The sequence below is a fragment of the Theropithecus gelada genome, chromosome 1 (genome assembly GCF_003255815.1).
Source record: "Theropithecus gelada isolate Dixy chromosome 1, Tgel_1.0, whole genome shotgun sequence".
In the NCBI taxonomy this organism is placed as follows: Eukaryota; Metazoa; Chordata; class Mammalia; order Primates; family Cercopithecidae; genus Theropithecus; species Theropithecus gelada.
In genome coordinates, this window is record NC_037668.1 from 43,242,523 (window position 1) to 43,260,461 (window position 17,939).

A 17,939-nucleotide genomic window follows, 5' to 3' on the forward strand; every position below is an offset into this window, starting at 1 on the left:
GCTATCCTATTCTTCTCTACCCCAGGGCTTCCCAGGAGAAACACAGACTCCAGCTGAACACAGAGAAGGAACAGAAGTCCCGGAAGAAGACCCAGACGTGTGACACCTCTGTGCAGATAGAACCCGTCCACACCGAGGCCTTCTCCAGCAGCCAAGAGGTGAGTGCCAGCAACTCCTGGGCACCCGGAAGGACGTGCTAAGACACGGCCCAGTGGTGGCTTTCTTTCCTTTTGAAGATATTTTCATTCTCAGTTCCGAAAGTATGACTTGCTTGTGTGAAACGTATAAAGTAAGTCGCAGAATCCTGCCTCTTCAGTCGCAGTCACCAGAGGTCACAGCTGTCCACAGTGTGATGTGCATGCCATGAGATCTTTCCCTCGTAGAGGCCTCCACGTTCTGACACGGTCAAGAAAGTGTAGTGGCTGAAGATCAGGCATAGATTCGCATTTGAATCCCAGCTCCTCCACTTAGAAACTCTGTTGTGACCTTGGGGAGGTCACTGTGCACCAGTTCCCTGTTCCGACAGTAATGACCATCCCCACCTTATGGGTTGGCTGAGAAATACATTTTATGTATATACACACCTGAACAAACACACACAAACCCATACATATATTTATTCATTCATTCATTTATTCCGGGGCAAGGTCTCACTCTGTCACCCAGGCTGCAGTGTAGGGGTGCCATCACAACTTCACTGCAGCCTCAACTTCCCAAGGTTCAAATGATCCTCCTGCCTCAGCCTCCCTAGTAGCTGGGACTACAGACGCATGCTACCACACCTGACGAATTTTTGTATTTTTAGTACAGATGAGGTTTCACCACATTACCCAGGCTGGTCTTGGAATTCCCAGACTCAAGAGATCCACCTGCCTCAGCTTCCCAAAGTCCTGGGATTACAAGTGTGAACCACCACGCCTGGCCCATATAGAGATTTGTTTAGTAGATAATTTTTTTACTAATGGTGTCAAACCACGTACATTCTGCAACATGGGTTTAGTTTTACATACCACTATTTAATGGGCATCTTTGCAAGTATATGAAGATCTGCCTCACCCTTTTAAATGGTTGTATAGAATCCCATTGTTTCTTCTTTCCAACCAGTCCCCTCTTGATGGACACTTCCATTGCTTCTCCTCTTGTGCAATGCTGTAGTTAATGTACTTGTTCTTCCTGAATTGTGATTGTTGGAGCCAAACTGCCCTCCCAAAGAGCCACGTAGGGAGTGCTCTGTGGCTGTGTCTTGGTAGCTGTTCTATGCACCTGCCCAGAAGCATCTGATAGGAGTGTGTCTTTGAGTGAGAACAGCCTTCCTTGGGCCGTCCTAGAAGCAGGCACTCACACTCTGTCCCTACGGCTGGGGCTGTGATACTCCCCACGGTCCGCAGCATGCAATCGTGAGACTCAGTGGTTCCTCAAGGCCCTGGTTTCCTGGAGCCTGGGGCTCTTCTTCCCCTGGGGCGTTTTGAGCCTAGAGAGCATGACGTTCCAGTAATGGGCTTTGGATTTTCACTGGGAAGCCAGGCCAAATGTGTCAGCTTGCTTTCCGGCTTTCTCAAAGATGCCTTTCCCCTGCCAGACAGCGTTGAGCCAGGGCCGCAAACAGCTTGAACGAAAGGGCTCGAGGTCCAGCCAGCTGTCCTTGGCATCGATTGCTGTCCAGAGCACTTTAACAGAAGTGTCTCCTGGTTGCTTAGGGTGACCAGGAAGGCGGGGGCTGTAGCAGGTCCACGTGGCCGTAAGCTCCGTGGGGCAGGGGGTGTGTGGCACTCCTGTTGGAATCCCAGGCTCTTAGAGCAGAACCTGACCCATATTCATTCACTTGTTCAACAACTATTGAGCACCTGCGGTGTGCCAGGCCCTATGCCAGGGATAGGAGAAGACGCACCGGCTCCCGCCCACACCAAACGCCCTTGGACTCTGTGCACGTCTGTTGGACTGGATTGTTGAACTGGGATGCCCTTGATTTTTAGTTTATATTATATGGAGGGATTAGTGGAGGAGGATGGGGGAGGGAGGCTGCAAGATAAAAGGGAAAATGTATTTGTTCCTTCTTGGAATGGTTTTCCTCCCTCGGGCTCCTTCCTGCTTTCTAAGCCAGAGTGGGTCAGAGGGCTTAAGAGTTGTATGAGAAAGAATTTCATCCTCTCCAAATAAATAAATTCCCAGAAGAGCCGCAAGGAGGGGTCATGTGACGTTCCTGGTACCCCTTCAGGCTAGCACAGGCTGTGAGGCAGCCTCAATGCGTGGCTACCCCTACACCCCCAAAATTCAGTATCTCCTGCCCCCTGCTATACACAGAGAGACAGAGAGAGAGGGAGAACATTCCAGGTTGTTTACTCTCAGGGCAAACACGCATCCTCAAGAGGTGACCGAGGCCAGGGTAGAGCCAGCCCCGCAAGGGAACCAGCCATGCATCCTGTGAGCAGGGTGGAGATAGGGTCCGAGGACAAGCGAGGCCCTACTAAGCGCAGCCAGGGTGGCCTGCGTCTCTCTCCCAGCTGCTGAGCCCTGGTCCCAGCTGGAAAGCCAGGGCAAGCTCCTTACAGCTTCTGTTTCTGACACGCTGCATATTTACTGAGTACCTACTGTGCTCAGACACAGTGCTGGGCCCTGGAAATAGCACAGTCTTCGAAGGAGATAAAGACTGCTCTCACGGAGCCTGTCATCTGGGAGGAGAGACACAGAAATAAACAAGCCAAGATCAAGTAAAATGTCCAGTGGGAAGAAGCGCTCTGAGAAACTGTACAGCAGGATTCGGAACAGATTGACCTGGGGGAGGGGGGTGGTCAGGTGGTCAGGGAGGCCCGTGCTGGAGGAGACCTGGAGCAGAGCCAGAAGGAAGGGAGGGAACGAGAGGTAGGGACATGGGGGTGGGGGTAGGGGGCCGTCCCAGGAGGGCCTCAGACAGCACTGTTGAGCCCCTTGTAGGAGGCCATGGGCCCTGTTCCCCTGGTGGCAGTGTGGCTAGTGCAGGGCCAGGGATGTGTCATACAGGCCTCTGATAAGCATTTGAACCATCAAAGGAGGAAGAACAAAGAGATGTCTCCTTTGCTCTCCTCTGCGTTCTTTTCCTGGGAGCACCCATCACTCTCCGACATTAGAGTGTTTGTGCGCCTGTCTGCCTGTTACCTGTCTGCCCCATAGAAACGCACCCACAGCAGCAAGGGCTGGTCTGCCCGCTCCTTGATCTCGCCCCAGTGCCTAGAACAGTGTCTGGCATGCAGCCATTGCTACCATTCAATAGATAGATGGATAGGCAACTTTTAAAATAATTTTGGTTCACTTCATACTACATATATATTATCTTCTATATCTATAGCTATCTATATATGTATATGTATATGCATGAAGTGAACCAAAACTGTTACTTTAAAAAGTATTATAAAAGAGCCAGATTGTCAATTTTTTCTCTTTCTTGCCAGTTTGACTGAAGCCTTCCCTGGCAACTCTATCTGCAACTGAGAACTGTTCCCAACACCCCACCCTGTTTACCCACTTAATTTTCTCTTTACCATTTATAACTTCTACCAGATACTTTCACCTTGTTGTCTGTCTGCCCACATGAGGATGCAGAATCTCTGACAACAGGGATGTTGCTGAATTTAGCCACTGTTGAATCCCCAGAGCCTAGAACAAGGCTTGGCACAATAAATCGATGTGAGATGAACGAATGACTTGCTTACCCTGGAGAAGCGTTGGTTAGCTCAGAGTTTATGAATGGACTTCAGGAGGTCTTGACCCTCTGGAAGTTGTATGCAAATATTTGTGTCGCTGCGAATTTTTCTGGAAGGAAAAACCCTGCATGCTTCCAAATCTTAAAAGGGTACATGACCCTTCAAAGATGAAAAAGACGGCTGGGTGCGGTGGCTCACACCTGTAATCCCAGCACTTTGGGAGGCCAAGGGAAGCGGATCACAAGGTCAGGAGTTTGAGACCAGCCTGGCCAACATGGTAAAACCTTGTCTCTACTAAAAATACACAAAAAAATTAGCTGAGCGTGGTGGCATGCACCTGTAATCCCAGCTACTCAGGGGGCTGAGGCAGGAGAATCGCTTGAACCTGGGAGGCAGAAGTTGCAGTGAGCTGAGATTGTGCCATTGCACTCCAGCCTAGGTGACAGAGCAACACACACACACACCGTCAAAAAAAAGGTGAAAAAGACTTTTCTTTGTCTGTGCTCTTAGTAAACCCAACTGTAGGCTGGTTACAGTGGCTCATGCCTGTAATCCCAGCACCTTGGAAGGCTGAAGCAGAAGGATTGCTTGAGCTCAAGAGTTTGAGACCAGCATGGGCAACAAAGTGACATCCTGTCTCTACAAAAAAATACAGGAAAATTAGTCGGGCGTGGTGGCACACATCTGTGGTTCCAGCTACAGAACTGGAAGGATCACTTGAGCCCAGAAGTAGAGGCTACAGTGAGCCATGATCATGCCATTGCATTCCAGCCTGGGCAACAGAGCAAGACCCTATCTCCAAAAACCAAAACAAACAACATCAAACACACACACACACACACACAAAACTGCAACTCTAACCTGAGCTGTTTAGGATGGTCCATCTGGGTCTAGTGGCTACCATATTGGACGGTGCCGGTGCAGGTATAAAACATTCCCTTCACCACAGGGAGTTCTGTGGGACAGTGCTGTTGCAGAGGCTCCAAAGTCTCAGAGGAAGGTTTTCCTTTCTCCAGCCCAACCAAGAGCCAGTCTATCGAATCCCCCTAGCAAATATTAAATAATCATCCCTATCACCAGTTGAAAGAAAGCATCTTGCGTTCTCATCTGAAAATGCCCCTCCAGGAGTAGAATTTGCTGTGATTGTTCAGAAACAAGACCAGCGTGACAGCAAATGGAAATCCAGGCGTAGAGCAGTATGAGAAGAAAAAAATAAAACGTGGAGAGGGAACGTGGAGGGGCTCTTTTATGTATAGTGATGCTAAATAGGAAAGTTGGAGGTCTTCCCACGTGTGACCTGATATTTGAGATGGAAAATGTGAATTCTACCTCTGCGGAAGCCCAAATGCTCTTTTCCCAAAGGTGCTAAGCAACTGGGTTCCGCTATCCATGAATTGTTCATGTTTCTGTGAATGTAAGAGAAGTCTTCCAATCCCTGATCAACTGCTGCCCACCCCATTCTGCCCACAGGAGCAATCCTTCAGCGATCTAGGGGTCAAGTGCAAAGGGTCCCGGCACGAGGAGGTCATTCAGCGTCAGAAAAAGGCCTTATCTGAACTTCGAGCGCGAATTAAAGAACTAGAGAAGGCGCACGCACCAGGTAAATCTCCTCCTTCCTAGTTAGAGCAGCGGACCCCAGGCTTACTTTGGGAACTGACCAGTTTACCAAGACTACCATGTTTTATCTGCATTATCCCAGAACTCAGAGGACACTGTAATACATAAAAAGTTGGGCAGGCCATGATCTCAGAGTCAAGTGCAGGCCTTGATATTAAATAACATTTCATGCACAACTCACTATTGTACTTTTTCTTTTCTTTTCGAGACAGAGTCTCGCTCTGCCACTCAGCCTGGAGTGTAGTGGTGCAATCTTGGCTCACTGCAACCTCCACCTCCCAGGTTCTAGTGATTCTCCTGCCTCAGCCTCCCTAGTAGCTAAGACTACAGGGACTAGCCACCACACCCAGCCAATTTGTATATTTTTAGTAGAGACAAGGTTTCACCATGTTGGCCAGGCTGGTCTTGAACTCCTGACCTTGTGATCCACCTGCCTCAGCCTCCCAAAGTGCTGAGGTTATAGGTGTGAGCTACCACTCCTGGCCTAGTTTTTCTTATTTCATGGTGGCTGGGTGAGAACTTTGTCATGGATGAATACTGTCTAAGGATCTATGTTGGAGAACCACTTAGAGTACCCCCTTTAGAGGGGATAGAGCTCTCCTAAGACTTGGGGTCCACTGCAGGTTAGGGCACTGGTCTAGGACCTGGAAGCCTGGGTTCAAGTTCCATCCTGGTTCCGTGGCTGAAGGACCTTAGCAAGTCTACCGTCAATGGCCTCAGCACTGATACCTGTGTGGCTGCAGCCTCCTATGAGCCGGGTGACCTTGGCCAGGTCATTTAATCTCTCTAGGGCTGTGTCCTCATCTGCCACGGGAGGTCGTAAGGATTAAAACAGGCCTGTGTAACTGTCCCGTAAATAGTTGCTATGGTTATTACATAAAATAACTTCTTCCTGAGCCTTTCTTTTGAGTCTACTTTATTTGTTTTATAGATCATAAAGACCACCAGAATGAATCCTTTCTAGATTTAAAGAACCTCAGAATGAAAAGCAATATCCAGAAAATACTATTGGATGCAAAACCAGATTTGCCAGCTCTCTCAAGAATAGAGATTCTAGCGGTAACCAACGACAATTCTCTCTGCTGTGACTGGCGTGTGGCGAGGAGGGGCCTGAGGGCAGACACTAGCTGGGTTCCCTGGCACAGCCATACATATCAGTGGTTCAGGGCCAGGTCCTTCCTCATGGGCTGCTGTCTATGCTCACTAGCTGGTGCCCCAACCATACCCATTGTCCAGGCTTTGCACAGAAAAGTAGCCTTATGCTTGTGCACAGCATGGTTCAGCATGGCGTTGACATTGGGCCACATTGTCAATGGGCCAGCATGGCTGGCCCCCTTTGCAGATCATGTGTGATTTTATTTATTTATTTATTTATTTATTTATTTATTTATTTATTTTGAGACGGAGTCTCGCTCTGTTGCCCAGGCTGAAGGGCAGTGGCGCTATCTCGGCTCACTGCAAGCTCCACCTCCCAGGTTCACGCCATTCTCCTGCCTCAGCCTCCTGAGTAACTGGGACTACAGGTGCCCGCCACCACACCCGGCTAATTTTTTGTATGTTTAGTAGAGACGGGGTTTCATCCTGTTAGGCAGGATGGTCTCGATCTCCTGACCTCGTGATCTGCCCGCCTCGGCCTCCCATAGTGCTGGGATGACAGGCGTGAGCCACTACGCCCGGCTGATCATGCATGATATTCTGCAGAACATGTGCAGCAGGCTAATAGATCATGTTATGCCATGAGTTTGCCTAAAGTTTGCTTTTCGCTGTCACCGGAAAAACACAAATACATAAAAGGCAGGAGAAGGGAGCTGTGATTCAGAGCACACAAGTTCTAGAGTCAGAGGGTCCTGTGTCCAGATCCAAGGTCTGCAAGCTGTGTGACCTGGGGCAGCAAGGCTCTTGACCTTTCTGGGACTCCATTTCCCAGCTGTAAAATGATGACAAAAATACTGAAGGAGATAATTCTGGAAAGTGCTTAGCCTAGTGTCTGGCTCAGAGGAAAAAATAAATGATAGATGTTATTATTAAATATTATTTAAATAGGCCAGGTGTGGTGGCTCACGCCTGTCATCTCACCACTTTGTGAGGACAAGAGAAGAGGATTGCTTGAGGTCAGGAGCTTGAGACCAGCCTGGGAAACATAGCGAGACCCCATCTCTACAAAAAAATTAAAAATACGTTAGTCAGGCATGGCGCCAGGTACCTGCAGTCCTGGCCACTCAGGAGGCTGAGATGGAAAGATCACTTTAGCCCAGGAGTTCGAGGCTACAGTGAGCTATGATCGTGCCGCTGCTCTCCAGCGGGGACAACAGGATTTCTAGAAGTGATTTGATTGTGCAATTGAATGTGCCTTTTTACCCTAAACGGATGTTTGGGCATTTGATGGACATGTGACAGGTCAGCATCTGTCACAGGACCCGCCAAGGGCATGTATGCTGCCGCAGCTGGATCCACACCACACAGGGTTCTAGAGGAAACAATGAGGCTATCCTGCATTCTCTCGGCAGTTTTTCTGGACATTTACGAGAGTCCGGGAAGAGGGTCTTTGGAAATGAGCTGGTTTTCTTGAGAAAATCAAACCCTACTTCCCTGAGGGTGGGAGTGGAGGGACAGCCTCCAGGTTGGGATCAGTTTGATCCCCAGCCCGACCCATTCCCAAGACAGGCCTCCCCCTCAGCTGTGCTCCAGTCCCACCACAGACTGACCCGCTCCCAAGATGGGCCTTCCCCTCCGCAGGACCCCAGTCCCACCACGGACACCACACAGCAAGAAACCTCTCCACTCTCTCAAAAGACCTCAATCTTCCAACACAACACTGGCAGCAATTCAAATTCAGAGAAAGGGGCCAAGCGCAGTGGCTCATGCCTAATCCCAACACTTTGGGAGGCCAAGGCGGGCAGATCACTTTGAGCTCAGGAGTTCAAGGCCAGCCTGCGCATCATGGCGAGACCCTGTCTCTACAAAAAATTAGCCAGGCATTGGTGGCTCATGCCTGTAGTCCCAGCTACTCGGGAGGCTGAGGTTAGAGAATCACTTGAGCCCAGGAAGTGGAGGCTGCAGTGAGCCAAGATCACACCACTGTACTCTGGCCTGGGTGACAGAGTGAGACCCTGTCTCAAAAAAGGAAAAGAAAAAAGAAGAGAAGGAGCAGGAAGAAGAATAGCTGGCGTTTACTGAGTGCTTACTGTGTACCAGGCATTGAGCAAAGCCCTTCACATGTGTTATCTCATTTAATCCACACAGCAGCCCACGTCAGTTACCATTGTTATCCCCATTTTACAGATGAGAAAAATTAAGACTTCGGGCCGGGCACGGTGGCTCACACCTGTAATCCCAACACTTTGGGAGGCCGAGGCCGGCAGATCACTTGAGGCCGGAAGTTCGAGACCAGCCTGGCCAATGTGGCAAAACCCTGTCTCTGCTAAAAATACAAAACTTAGCCAGGCAGGGTGGTACACATCCGTGCTGAGGCACGAGAATCACTTGAACCTGGGAGGCGGAGATTGCAGTGAACCAACATCGCACCACTGCACTCCAGACTGGGCAAGAGAGTGAAACTCCGTGAAAAAAAAAAAGAAAAGAAAGAAAAAGAAAAATTAAGGCTTCAGAAGGTCAAGCACCTCACCCAAGGACACAAAAATAATGAATGACAGAGCCAGGACTGTGTCCCTGGAGGTCTGCCTCTTGTAGCCTGCTGGTTTGCAGAGAAGGAGGTGGGAATGGTGTGATCGAACCTGCAGCCCGGACTCTTCCTTAGGCCACCCTCCCTCCGGACTTCTGCAACCTGCAGGAAAAGAGGGGGGATTCTGAAGGGGAGTGCAGAGGACGCGGCTTAGGGAGCTGGAGACCCCAAACTGCGTTTTAGGTTCTTTTTGTAGCAAGTCTGCCCAATTTATTGTCATCTTTAAATACCTGCTTTATTCTCATCTCATAGATAGATAAATATGTCCACTCTTAATATAGACAAATATGTCACACCTATCACAGTCACCTTTAGGCTTTTATATTTTTGTGAATGGGTTTTTTTTTTGTTTGTTTTTGTTTTTTTAAATCTCCCAGGTTTACAATGTAGAGCCAGTAAATGCTGCGAGCTGACATGATCTTGGTGTCCGTGGCGAGCACTGACAACCCAATTTAGTTGTGAGGGGATGTATGGGGGTTGTCCATGGCCTCCAGACTCCCCACTTGGCCTGGTGGCTTTTCTATGCCTTTGGCTGGGGCTTTCAGCAAGCAGCCGGCTGAGCAGGGTCTTAGCAGGTGCACAGCTGTCTCCTCTCTGGAAAGGGTCTAAAGTGATGCTCACCCACCATCTGCATCATCTCTGGAAAGCGTCAGAAGTGAGGGTCCAGTTTCCACTGCATGAAAATGACACTCCTTTAATAAAAGGATGGGGGGTATTTTCTGTTTAACCTGCATTCATTCATTCAACAAACATGCCCACTCTGCCAGGCGCCATGCTGGGCACAAGGAGGGGGAGAGTGAGCAAACAGCAACCCAGTCCCTGCTGCTATGGCACTCTCATCTGGACCAGGGTTTCCAGGCCTCAGCACTGTTGATATTTTACGACCCCACAGTCTGGCGCGGTTTGTGGGGGGACGTGTGGATGTCTAGTAGCATCTTTGCTCTCTACCCCATAGATGCTGGCAGCACTCCCCGCCTGCAGTTGTGACAATCAAAAATGTGTCCAAACACTGCCAAATGGCCCAGGGGAGGGGACAAAACCACCCCAATTGAGAACCACTGTTGTAGAGGGAAGACAGGCGGTGATCAAAGAACAAGACAAGTGATGTATAATTACAGAGACTTCAAAGACAGAGTCGCTTTCTGAAGGGTAGGAATACAATTATAAGAAAGCAGTTGACAAAGGAATCAGACAGAATGATTAGGACCGGACTGAAAATCAACTCTGTTGAGTTAATCTCCGGCAATCACACAGTGCTTTAGCTTCCGGTCATAGAAGGTCACAATGGAATGTCAAGAGAGCGCTTTCATTTCTTTCTGATTTCAGCCTCAGAATGGCCTTTGCAACGCAAGGTTCAGCTCAGCCATGGAGAAGTCAGGGAAGATGGATGTGGCTGAGGCTTTAGAGCTCAGTGAAAAGCTGGTACGTACATCCAGCATCCAACCCACTGCTATCCAAAGCCTGGGTCCCCTGCAGTCAGTGTTAACCACGGGGTAGTTTAAATGTCAACCTCACATGCCTGTTTAGTTGTTCTAATAACTCTGTAAGACCTACCTACTATCCCAGCATGGGTCAGGAATCGCATAGCCAAATTCCTTGAAAAACTGGGTAGTCAGAATGAAGTGTTTATATCTGTTGTCATTTTTCACCCCCGGTTCTCAAAAAAGGCGTAGCGTAAATGGATGTGGGAGAAATGAAAGTCATGCTGAAAGCCCCAGTTGCACTCCTTTCAAAGCGTGTGTGTGTTCTCTGCAATTGCAGAAAGTGAATGAAACAGAATTAGACATTGGCCTCCTTAAAGCGGCCACCAGTGGCCTCCGGTAATGCCTCTTATACACGAACGTTTTCCTTGTAGTACCTGGATATGAGCAAAACCCTTGGAAGTCTGATGAACATCAAGGACATGTCCGGCCACGTGTCCATGAAATACCTCTCCCGCCAGGAGAGGGACAAGGTCAACCAGCTTCGACAAAGGGACCTCGACCTGGTATTTGATAAGATCACCCAGCTCAAGAACCAACTGGAGAGGAAAGAGGAGCTGTTGAGAGGATACGAAAAGGACGTTGAACAGCTCAGGTACCTCGGCACCCCCACATCCCCGCATAAAGGCCCGTGCCTCCCTTCTCCTGGCTAAACTCAGGCTAGCAGCAGACACCTAGGCCTGGGACAGGAGGACAGAGACCCGAGTGTGGAATACCTAAAATGTCAGAAAGGTAACAGGGAGGGCACTGACTAGGCCTGGGAGAGGGAATTCTGTCCTTGAGATGGCGGCTGCAGAAGTGCATGGTTTCTCCATTCTGTGGACTATTTTCTGTGCAAGCTGCACCTCTCGCAACCCTCGACTTACGGTTTCCCACTTGTGTGGCGTTGACAGCTCTGTCATATTTTCAAGAGTCACAGTTCCCCGCTCCCCGGGAAGTTGGGAGGGGCTGGTAGCACCTCCTTTATCCCCTCCCGCTACACACTCGGCTGACGAGCGGCTCGTTCCGCTCTCCGTGCCCCAAATCTTCGACATGCTCTCCTGCTTGCGTGACACTCATGAGTGAGCCCCACCTGGATGTATTTTGAGAGACTTCCAGCTCTGGCACATTGATGGTGATTGGGAAAGATAAGGGAAAAAGAGACGCCATCTCTCCTGTGCACCTAGGCGGAGCAAAGTGTCCGTTGAGATGTACCAGTCGCAGGTGGCAAAGCTGGAGGATGATATCTACAAAGAGGCCGAAGAAAAGGCCCTGCTGAAGGAGGCGCTGGAACGCATGGAGCACCAGCTGTGCCAGGAGAAGAGGATCAACAGGGCCATCCAGCAGCAGAAGGTGAGGCGCTGCTGCCCGGGGCGGAACCTGCCTGGCGGCCCGCAGCTCCCATTAGCAATGGCCAAGGGAAGTCCCTGGAGGATCCAGGTAGTGCAGAACACATGGATGGATGGAAAGGGAGGCAACTGGATAGCTTTGGCATCAGACAGACCTAGGTTTAGACCAGAGCTCGACCGCTTACTATGTGACCTTAGATAGGTTTCTTAACCTCTCTGAGACTCATGGTGCTCATCTGTATTTTTCGAATGGTGGCTGTTATTCATTTTTGTATTAATCTGCCAGGCGCTAGGGATATATAAGCTCTCAGAGAGTGGAGATTTGGATTCACTATTCTGAGTGCCCGGCACGCAGTAGACACCCAGTAAATATTTGGTGAATGGATCTGTGGAAGGACAGACAGGTTGATTGATAGACAGATGGATGAATAGATGGACTGAGGAGTATACAGGTGGATGGGCAGATGGATGTCGTCGAAGAACATATCCCTTAGTGTGGAAAAGAGAGCTGACTTCAGGTGGATTCCATCACCGAAGGGTGCCAGGGCTGTGCAGTCCAGGGAGGGCACTCAGCCTGCCTAGCAGGTGCAGAGAGGGCCTGCCAAAGCCCCGATACTGCCAGTGACTGCAAAGGAGAGCTCGAGCTTGCCCACCAAAGAGATGAAAGGGTGGGCATTCCCGGCTGAAGGAGCCACGGAGGAAAGCCGTGAGGATGAGATTTGCTTCCTGGCGCAGAGTTGGAAATAGCACTGGGTTGAGAAACTAAGATTCCAGTCTCGGGCTGGTGACCCAGGGAAAATGGGTCCCCTCCCACCACACACACATGCGCACACACACACCCTGGTATCTCATCTGTAACACAGTACAGGAGTCAGCCGGTCCTGGGCTCAAATCCCTGCACTTATTAACTGTGCGACCTTGGGCAGGTCTCTTCCCCTCTCTGAGCCTTGCTTTCCTCATTAGTAAATGGGAGCTTCCAGCCCCTGCCTCGCAGGCGGATGGTGAGGATGAAAGAATGCAGGCAGCCCTCGCTATCTGCTGTCCACTCTCGCTGTCATCAGACCTCGGGAGCCAAGTGCTTTCAGACGGCGAGGGTGCTTGTCCCGTCTCTGAAGCACCTGCCCAGGGCCTGGCACCAGCCAGCCGGTGGACACTGCCTTCCCCATGCTGCCCATGACCCGTGCTGCCCATAACCCGTGCACCTGATCTCCTGGGTGAGTCCTGCCTCAGACCCGGTAGGGTCTACACACTGGAAAGTTTCCCCAAACCAAGTCACGTATGAGCAGCACCCAGGCGGCTTCTGAAGCTCCCTGAAAGCTGCCAGAGGGGCTTTCCTGTCTGCTTTGCAGTTTACATATTCATCATCCACTCCTGCAGTCCACAAGGCACTGGAACAGCAGCTTCTAAATAGAGCCGGACTCTCCCTTTCCTTCACTCTTGCCTAAGGTGGAGCAGATCCCAAGGCTGGGGTTAGGCAAGTAAGGGAAAGAGCCACAGCCACCGTCTCTTCATGACTGTCTCCAGGCCAGGGACTGGGCTCATCTGAGCTTTGCAGCCGTGATAGGGCTTCTAATAGCCTCTAATAGCCATGCCTGGTACGATGATCCCTATTTTACAGATGAGGAAACTGCGCCTCAGAGAGTTAAGAGACGCCCAAGTGCACACAGTGGCTGGTAAGGAGGGCTGGGACCTGACCCCAGATCCCTCTGACCCCGGTTCTCCTGCTCTCTGTGGGGTTGGCCCTGAGTCCCCTCTTTGTAACTGTCAGCTTTTATGTGTGCATGCATGCTTGTGTGTGTGTGTGTACATGTGTGCCATGTGCATGAGGGTTTGTCTATGTGTGACACTATGTGTGTGTGTGTGTGTGTGTGTTGCCTGCCTGAGCTCAGAGAGGGTCAAACCCCTGGGGAAGGGTGTGCCCTCCACCAACCAGGCGACCTCCTTGCAGAGTCCTGGCCTTCATCCCACAAACCTTGCAGACCACAGGTTCCCTGGCTTGCAGCCCCAAAAATGAAGTCAACGTCCTGCTCTGGACGCGGCCTTTCCAGCACTCACCACTCTGAATTAAACATCACAGGCCCCCCTCTGCATATGTCATGGGGCCACCTCGGGCAGAGGACGGTTTCCTTTCACGCTGTGCCATGCCAGGGAGATCTGGGCAGCAACAGAGGCCTGAGATGTCCTTTGATGTGCCCACTGGAGAGCTCGCTCCTTCCCGAGGCAGTGTCCCCCAGGGCTTGGCAGGCCAGGCCCACAGCAGAGACACCAAACCACAGAATGGGACAGCAGAGGGCCCTAAAAAGCCCATTGTCATGCACTGGCTGAAAATGAAAGAAAACCTGCAGATTTACATAATCAGTCCACATGCATTATTCATGGCCTCCCTACACACACACAATGCGGGCTGGCCAGCCGTCCACAGAGTGGGAGGAGGAAGGTCCGAGGCGGCCAAGCCAAACCTGTGTCAGGTCCCCAGCTGGAGCTGGGAACTTTCAAATTTGTGGAATTCACAACGTAGGGAAAGATTTGATAAGAAGTAGAGCCACGATCACAGCAAGGCTGATGGTGTTTATTTATGGAGCACTTGCTGTCAGGCGCACCCCACAGGGCACGGCCCACCCTTACCTCATGTCAGCCTGCAAGGAGGGTTGCTGGGCATCTGCCCACTGAGGGGAAACTGAGAAGGTGGGAGGGCGGTGTCACCCGGCTACTCAGCTACAGAAACGGGACCTCAGCGACCTCCAATCCCGACCCTCCCAGCCCATCCACTCATCCACCTCATTCCTTTCCAGGGCGCACCCCATCTACTCCGTCACTATTTCTCTCGGGGTTCATCCCCAGGCTCAGTTTGCATTTAAGGTTTGTGACTAACATGTTATCAGAAACTCCTGTTTGTTAAGGGAAGAAAAAAGGGGGAAAAAATCTCTTTTTTTCTTGCTGTTCAAGAGTTTGACAACATCACAGAAAACAGTTTTTTTTCAGTGTTGCAAGATTCAAAAGGGAACCTGTATACATCTGTCTGGGCAGCAGCTGCTTCCTAGGAGTATATTTGCATTAAATGGAAGTTAAAGGAAAGTAGAATTCCTTTAAGTTTCACACCTAATATTTTCACAAGGGGTCGATTTTTTTCCAAGTCTCCTGTATAAAATCTCAGCGCCCCTTCATAAAGATGGAACAGTCGAGGCTCTGGGAAACGAAATTAGTCACCTTGAGTTTCAGAACTACCCGCCCCCGACACACAGACAACCACTGTAGTTTTAATACCTGAACATCTCTTCACTGAGCAGAACTTCCCAGAGTCAAAAGTCATCCTTCCAGCCGGGCAGGGCAGCTCACGTCTGTAATACCAGAACTTTGGGAGGCTGAGGCAGGAGGATGACTTGAGACCAGCCTGGGCAACATAGCAAGACACCACCTCTAAAAATAAAAATAAACAAATTAGCCAGGTGTGGCACCACACACCCGTAGTCTCAGCTACTTGGGAGGCTAAGGCAGGAGGATCACTTGAGCCTAGTAGTTTGGGCCTGCAGTAAGCTATGCTCACGCCACTGCCCTCCAGCCTGGGCAACAGAGCAAGACCTCGTCTCTTTTAAAACAGAAAAAAAGCATAGTTCTATACTAATACCTCTGGCAAATCAGACCTGACATAAAATGCTGGGAAAAACCTCAGTGCTGGTCATTCACAGAGAACCTCGTGGTCATTGGCCTCCTAACTCTGGGATGCTCTGGGTCCACAGCTCCCCTGCAGTGACAGTGTGACAGTGACAATGGCCCAGGCTGTGCCCCATCTAGTTCACTTCCCACATTGCTAAATAAGGCGGCAGAGTTTCTCTGAGATGAGAGGCAGACTTTGGAGTCGAACAGATAGGGCAGAGGGTTCAAGCCCACCGCTGTCCCTGAATGAGCCTCAGTAGGTAACTTTACCTCTGTCTCAGGTTTCTCAACAGCGGCAATAACGGTAACAACAGGACCTGCTTCGTGGGGTGGTTAAATGGTGTGATGCCGGCAGAGCCTGTCACAGAGCAAGCTCGGTTACTCGGTTACTGTGGGGAAGAGAAAAGGCCACTCAGGGGCGGGGGCAATGCCTGCATCGCTTTCAATAAGCTTCCTGCCCGCTGGCGAGTCCTGCAGACCCCGAGACTTTTTCCTGGGTCCTCCTAGAGCCAGCAGTGCCTTTGTAAAGCTGTCTTTTCTATTTAGTGAATACAACTAGGGCCACAGCCAAGAAACAGCTGATATTTTCGTGAATGGGTTAAGACTGGGATTTTCAATAGGAACATTTTAAACACACAGAAGTTGCCCTTGGAGAAGGATGCAAGCCTGTTCCTCGGCCTTTATTAGGACTTGAATGTGAGAACCACTGAAATGTACTAGCTGCTTCTGGCTGGGGAGCCGCCCAGCTCCCCTTCCGGGCTCCAGCCAATCAAATCCTCCCCAAGGGGCTTGGCTACAGCTTTGCGGAGTGGTCTCAGCTGGGCTGGAGCCCCTAACCTTCCCTCTGCATTATGAGCTCAAGTCCCTCTTCTTTAAGATGAAAATAAAAATGTGCTTAACCCACAGGAGTCAATCCCGTGAAGGAACGCATATAAAAACCCTTAGCTAACAGGACCTCTCAATCATGCTCTTTTCTCTTTTTCTTTTTCTTCTTTTCTTTCTTTTTGTTTTTTGTTTTTGTTTTTTCTTTTTGTTTGTTTGCTTGCTTGAGACAGAGTCTCGCTCTATTGCCCAGGCTGGAGTGCAGTGGCACAATCTTGGCTCACTGCAACCTCTGCCTCCCAGGCTCAAATGATCCTCCCACCTCAGTCTCCCCAGTAGCTGGGACTACAAGGCACTCGCCACCAGGCCCGGCTAATTTTTGTATTTTTTCAGTAGAGGGTCATTTTTGTATTTTTTAGTAGAGAGTTTTACTGTGTCACCCAGGCTGGTCTGGAGCTCCTGGGCTCAAGTGATCTGCCCACCTTGGCCTCCCAAAGTGCTGGGATTATAGGCATGAGCCACCACACTCGGCCATCATATCAGTATTGTTTTCTACATCATCGTATCAGTACTATTTTATTTAACTATTTCCCAAGATTTTCATTGGCCCAGGTATTTTCAAGATCCTGGTTTCCTCAGCACCACTATGTGTTTTTGATCAAAAAGTAGAAATTGGTAGATGTGTGGGATGAGAATAGAATGGGGGTTTGGGGGTGGTAACCTCGGGCCCTCACCAGGATGGAAAAGTAAAATGTGGCTAGAGTGGTGCAGTATGTGGATAGATGATGGCTCAAGAAAAAGATACCAGGCCGGGTGCAGTGGCTCATGCCTGTAATCCTAACACTTTGGGAGGCCAAGGCAGAAGGATAACTAGAGGCCAGGAGTTTGAGACCAGCCTGGGCAACATAGCACGACCCCCATCTCTACAAAAAATAAAAAATTAGCTGGTCATGGTGACTCACACCTGTAATCCCAGCACTTTGGGAGGCTGATATAGGAGGATGGCTTGAGCCCAGGAGATGGTGACCAGCCTGGGCAATATGGCAAAACCCCATCTCTACTAAAAATGAAAAAACTTAGCTGGGTGTGGTGGTGCATGCCTGTAGTCCCAGCTACTTGGGAGGCTGAGGTGGGAGGATCGCTTGAGCCTGGGAGGTCGAGGCTGCAGTGAGCCGTGGTCATGCCACTGCACTCCAGCCTGTGTGACAGAGTGAGAGCCTGTCTCAAATAAAAAAGACAAAGACTCCCCTGCAGTGATCCCCTATCTTCTGCCCACCTATCTGAGTGAGTCCCAGCATCTTCTAGAAACCTCCGATGCCTGTCCCAGACTGGAACAGGTAAGGATACACTAAGGTTAGCGCTCTCTTGCTAACCTGATACTTTTCACTCAGGAAAGTGTAGAGGAGCACGAACCGAAAAACGCAAAAGAACCGACACCTTGCAACTGTGCCTTCAAAGAGAAAGAGAAGCAGGTATGGGAGGTGTTCTGATGTTGCAGACACAGTAGAGACAGTCTCAACATGGGGTAAGAGCTCTTGGCGTGCAAATGCCTGCACGCGCTGCCCAAGGAGTACCGCACACCTCCCTCCCTACCTTCCGTCCCCAGCCCCTGCCCCACCTCCCTCCCTCCTTTCCCTTCCCTCCCCAGCCCCTGCCCCACCTCCCTCCCTCCCTCCCT

At 50.3% G+C, this 17,939-nt stretch overlaps 1 protein-coding gene across 1 annotated transcript in view; it reads left to right on the forward strand.

Moving 5' to 3' along the window:
* FHAD1 (forkhead associated phosphopeptide binding domain 1) overlaps positions 1-17,939 on the forward strand; it is a 155,402-nt gene that overhangs the window by 129,331 nt on the left and 8,132 nt on the right. Inside the window, exons 25-30 of the mRNA XM_025367034.1 lie at positions 26-158; positions 5,148-5,277; positions 6,226-6,353; positions 10,303-10,398; positions 10,832-11,052; positions 11,624-11,789. Coding sequence (XP_025222819.1) covers positions 26-158; positions 5,148-5,277; positions 6,226-6,353; positions 10,303-10,398; positions 10,832-11,052; positions 11,624-11,789 — 874 coding nt within the window. The remainder of the gene's footprint in view (positions 1-25; positions 159-5,147; positions 5,278-6,225; positions 6,354-10,302; positions 10,399-10,831; positions 11,053-11,623; positions 11,790-17,939) is intronic.